This window comes from Rhea americana, unplaced genomic scaffold (genome assembly GCF_003343005.1).
Source record: "Rhea americana isolate MKP2758 unplaced genomic scaffold, rheAme1 scaffold_15, whole genome shotgun sequence".
Classification (NCBI taxonomy): domain Eukaryota; kingdom Metazoa; phylum Chordata; class Aves; order Rheiformes; family Rheidae; genus Rhea; species Rhea americana.
In genome coordinates, this window is record NW_028185594.1 from 2,783,287 (window position 1) to 2,788,227 (window position 4,941).

Sequence of the window (4,941 nt, forward strand, 5' to 3'; positions counted from 1 at the left end):
TTTTTTTTCCTGGCCTACCATGCTGGACTGCTGCTTTTCCATGGCACACCCAATTGTGCTACTGCTTAATTTATTTGGTTCAGGTCTGTCTGGGATAGTTCTCAGGTTTACTTTGTGAATTGTGATGAAAGGAAGCTATGTTTACAGTGTAGTTTTGTTTTTTCTTCCGTGCTTGACTTTCTAGCCTTTTACTTCCTGCTGCATTGGTTCAGCTGGTCAAAGAACAACAACTCCTCCCCCATCTCAGATACCAGACCCACCTTTTTCCTCTCCTGTTATGCCACATCGTACATCACTTGGAGGCATCTTGTCTCCTGGAGGCTGGAGTGGGATGCTTGCAAAACCAGAGCTTGTCACAAAGATGATCTCTGCAGGGACTCAGGATAGTGAATGGGGATGTCCAACATCTTTGGAGGGCCAGCTTGGATCAGTTATCATCTTCCATGAAGCACTGCAGCCCCATCAGGTGAAAGCATTGTATTTGGCAGGTAAGTGGTGGTTCTGTCATTTCTAGTGAAATAAAAGGAATGAGCATGGACAAGACCCCATGGGGCTTTGCTTTACCCAGACTCATAATAAGAATTTTGAATGCAAAATAACTGTGGAGCTAACCTTAGTGAGAAGGCTTTGAAACAAATTAGCTCAAGATCAAATTATAAATATTTTTTAGTAAAGTTGTGTTTAAGATTTTAAGTTGACTTAAATGCATCTGTCATATATACAGACTTGCAAAAGTTGAAATATTATGTGGTGTTCTCACTTGCGGTTCTTAATTTTTCCTACTGTTTACTTAATGTGAGTTTGTAGCTGAGACTCTTAAATAGCTTATCAACAAGGTCAGTGCTTCAAGGTCATTCATACTTGAGGATTTTTTCCATGAGAATCAGCTAATAATTCAGGGATGACATTTTTTTCCTATCTGAAAACACTGATAAGCTATGTCTTATAGTTCAAAATGCTAAGATACTAAGTTTCATGAGGATCTGAGATGGTTAGAAGTTAGGATAAAAATATTTTCAGCATTTTGAGGAAATACTCTGTGTTACTAAATAAAACTCTCATTTTCTGGCCATTTGGACTTGATGACAGGGGTTGGTCAATATGAGAAGTATTTGTAAAGACAGAAACATTGGTCTTCAAATTACAAAAAAAAAATCTTTATAGTTTAGCTCTTTATTGAGAGGTTATATATTTCTTTTTAAGCAGACCCTATGGAATGAAAGATTTAAGTCAGGAAGTTTACTCCAAAACATGTCTGAAATAGGCATGATTTAGGGTGTCCTATTTATTGTTGTACCAAAGTACAGTAGTAGAAAATTTGTAATAGCCAACATTAATATCCAGTGGGCTCCAAAAAAACCTTTTTTTTTTTTTTTTTTTCCCAGGTCCCAACTGTTTAACTCCATGGAAATCTCAAGAGTCTGAAGTAGCTGACCTCCCCAGTAAGGTGCTGCTTCATTATACACCAAAGGTATGAAACCATACATAATTTCCTTTTGTTTACATATTATACATATTTCTATTTTTATATGTTGGAATATGTTCTCATAGTCTTTCCCTTTTTTGCTTTTGCTATTGCTGGCTGTTATAACAGTGAATATGCTGTTTTTAGTTTTTATGGGAAGATACAGACCAGTGAGAGCTTTCTTGAACTGCAGTCCTGTGCAGGGATAATAAGATTTCTTATTTGCCAAAAGGACAGAAACTTCTTGTACAACTATGAATGCCAAATCTAAGAACATTAATTATGTTCCAGGTGTCCCAATTTGCTTAAATATTTATCAACACAAAGGTGCTGTCTCCCTCAAGTGTACTATGTGTTCAAAAACCTCATGGGAACTTTAGGGATCTGTGATTCATTTCTGAAATGATACTGAAGCTCTTTTCTGCCCCTTCCCCCCAATAGGCCTGCAGAAACCCTATTTGTCTTGACCTGTCTGCAAATCTTTTACATGGAAGACTAACTGGAAACAAAGTAGTGAACTGGGACATCAAGGTAAATGCATACCAAATTATGCTGGCAGTTACTATTGTAATGCTAATGACATTTAGCAGACATAGCATGTATTTGTAATGAGAATTAACAGGTTAATGCTGTTACTGGAGCAATATTATGTTAAATATAGTGAGATGTTACTAGGACTTACTTAATGCATAGACAATGCATTAAGATTTTTGTGGCAGCTGACTCTAATCTGCGTAATCTGTTCAATGCATGTTGTATATCAAAAGCTCTTTATCTTTAGGGGTTTCTGTCATGGTTTTCTTTCACTCTTAACCTTTGAGATGGAGATTAGTAGGGTCAACTAACACTTGTGACTTTTGCTGCATTAGTCATTTGAAAAAAACAATTAGGGAATTGTGAACTAACTTCAGTGGAAATCAAAGGGTAGAGTTAAAAAAAAAATAAAGAAACAGTTGTTATTTTTAATAGAGAATTTCATCCAGTTATCTTGTTTATCCCTAGTTTGTACTGGCAGTACTAGATGATCCCACATCAGAGAAAATGCCAAATACTCACTGTAGTGTTATACATTGTTCTGTCTCTACGTTAATTTTACAATAGTTTTTACTCATTGGCTGGTGTATTGGGATATCTGATTCTTGCTGGCTATGCAAATAATCTTTGTTCAATTTTTGCCCATATTTGCGATTATAGTGCCACTGTCAGGAGTACTGCAGCTTAAACTTCAACGTTTTCTGACTAAAACTGGTTTTAGTCTCCTGCTCAAATGTTACATTTTAATGAACCTATTCTATGGTTTTTGGGGTGTGTGTGTGGGGTTTTTTTTTTTTTTTTTCCTCTCCTAACCAACAAGTGCAGTCCCAATGTTTTTCATATTAATGTGGTTAATTTTAGTCTCATGGCACTAACAGTTTTAGCCTAAGTCTACTCTGTGGAGATAAAACTCTCAATAGCATCAAACCTGGTAATGAGACTTAGTGCTAGTGGTTTAGACCTTTTGAACACTGTACAAACAATCATTTATGCTAATTATGTCCATTAAATATTTTCTGTGCAAAATAAGATGGTCTTCTATTTGCAGTTTCATAGGGAGGAGGAGGAATTCACAAAATGCACACTTGTTTAATAAATACATTTGTGTACCTGTTTGTTTTAGTTCCTTGATCATTAGCATATATTAATATTAAGATCAGAGTCAGGCCTACCTCTTTGTATGAGGAAATTGAGTTACTTGCAGCATCGCAGTTTGATCCAGAAAGTGTCATGGGTAAGGGCCATTTTATTTAGATAGAACAGAAATGGATATACTCAATAGGTAGAATTTTGCTTAACAAGGTGTTAGTCTTTGGATTTTTTTTCCTTAAAGCTGAGTGTAGGAAAATTTCTTAGTAGAATACCACACCTTGAGGACAAATGTATAAACAAATAAATCTGAGCTGTTTGTGATTGGTGTGGAGTTAACTTTGTACACTATACAAAGCTGAGAATCAGTTGTAAAACTAATTTACAAGGAAATATTATCAGAGACCATACTGTGCATAAGTTGACTTAGGGAAATTAATATTTAAAAGACACACTGTAGTTAGAGTTCTACAATAAGAATAGTTTGAGAAAACTGCTTCTTCTACTTGCCCAGTAGTGGGAAGGAGCGCAGGTGAAAAGGGTTTACACCTATAGCTGTATGGGAAAGCAGATTGTGAGTACAAGTCTTGCTCAGGAGAACAGTGAAAGAACTTCTTACAAGCATAATGGGGGTTTGACAGTCTCCTGAAGGATCAGAGTGGAGGAAAAAGCATAAGAGCTTATTGGGAATGTGATGTGGTCTCCAATAATATTTCCTTGTAAATGAGTTTGCTAGTACAGTTGACTGTACGCTGTTCTTAAAGCTGAGAAAGTTAACTCTGCACTAACTATGAAAAGCTCACATTTATTTGTTTATACATTTGTCCTCAAGATGTGATCTTCTACTAACAAATTTTCTGTGCTCAGGAGAACAATTGGAGAGCTCATTACAAGCATGATGTGGGGTTTGGCAGCTTCTTGAGGAGGACTATTGAGGGAAAAAAAGCACACCAGCTGATCAGGAACTCACAAGAAGGTAGGCATGACCTAAAGGAGCTACAGCTACTGCTCTTTTGTAGTTCAGACAAATTCAGTTAGTTAACTATGTTAGTTTCTGTTTCCAGAAGTGACATGTCTGTGGTGCCTGTTTTTACCACACAAACACAAATGTTCATCCAAGAGAGAAATTCTGCAGATTTGAAAAACTCTTAAGTCTTTAATTTTGTTAAATTCTGTTCATTAAAGGGGAGGACACCTGGGCTGGAGAGAGGGCATTATGAAAAGACATACAGTGCATAGTAATAATTAAGAATATGGAAGGTGAAATAGAAGAAAAAGATGACTTTCAATACTTCTTCCTGAGATTTATGACTGGAAAGTGAGAGTGGTATCCCATGCTAATATACCAGCTAGCAAGATGTTTTTCTTTAGCTGTTAAAATTTTAGTTGTTTTTAGTGGGCTGAACTGGGCTATTTAACAGGTGTTTCTGGTGAGATAGCTGGTTACTGCTCAAGACCCTGATTTTGGAAGTAGCATTATGAATCACTTCTAGAGTTGTACCTAGAAATCTTGTGATTTGAATATTAAACCTCAATGCAAGGAGCATTATTTGAAGTGTCATGCTACGCCTGTTTGTGAGGAATAAGAGTGTTTAGGAGATGTGTTTTAAAGAGACTTAGGGTTGAGGTATGTGTAATGTTACTTCAGGAAGGTCAAATTTCGTTTAAACTGCCTGAAGTTGAAATTTTGCCAGAGTGTGATTAAAATGTAGGTGTGTATAATCTTATTGCTTGCTACAAGTAACTTGGAAATCAAAAAAATCGTTCACCTCTGACTTTCTAGTATATTCAGCAGACGATACTTCACTATTTGCAGCCTTTGGTTTCCTGTGTTTTATTTGGGGGGGGGGGGG

General features: G+C 36.4%; 1 protein-coding gene across 1 annotated transcript in view; it reads left to right on the forward strand.

Annotated features, from left to right (window-relative positions):
- The window catches only part of NBEAL1 (neurobeachin like 1), a 91,438-nt gene that overhangs the window by 46,477 nt on the left and 40,020 nt on the right, over window positions 1-4,941 (forward strand). The window contains exons 17-19 of the mRNA XM_085299352.1: window positions 185-488; window positions 1,386-1,471; window positions 1,907-1,996. Of these exons, the coding sequence (XP_085155478.1) occupies window positions 185-488; window positions 1,386-1,471; window positions 1,907-1,996 (480 nt within the window). The remainder of the gene's footprint in view (window positions 1-184; window positions 489-1,385; window positions 1,472-1,906; window positions 1,997-4,941) is intronic.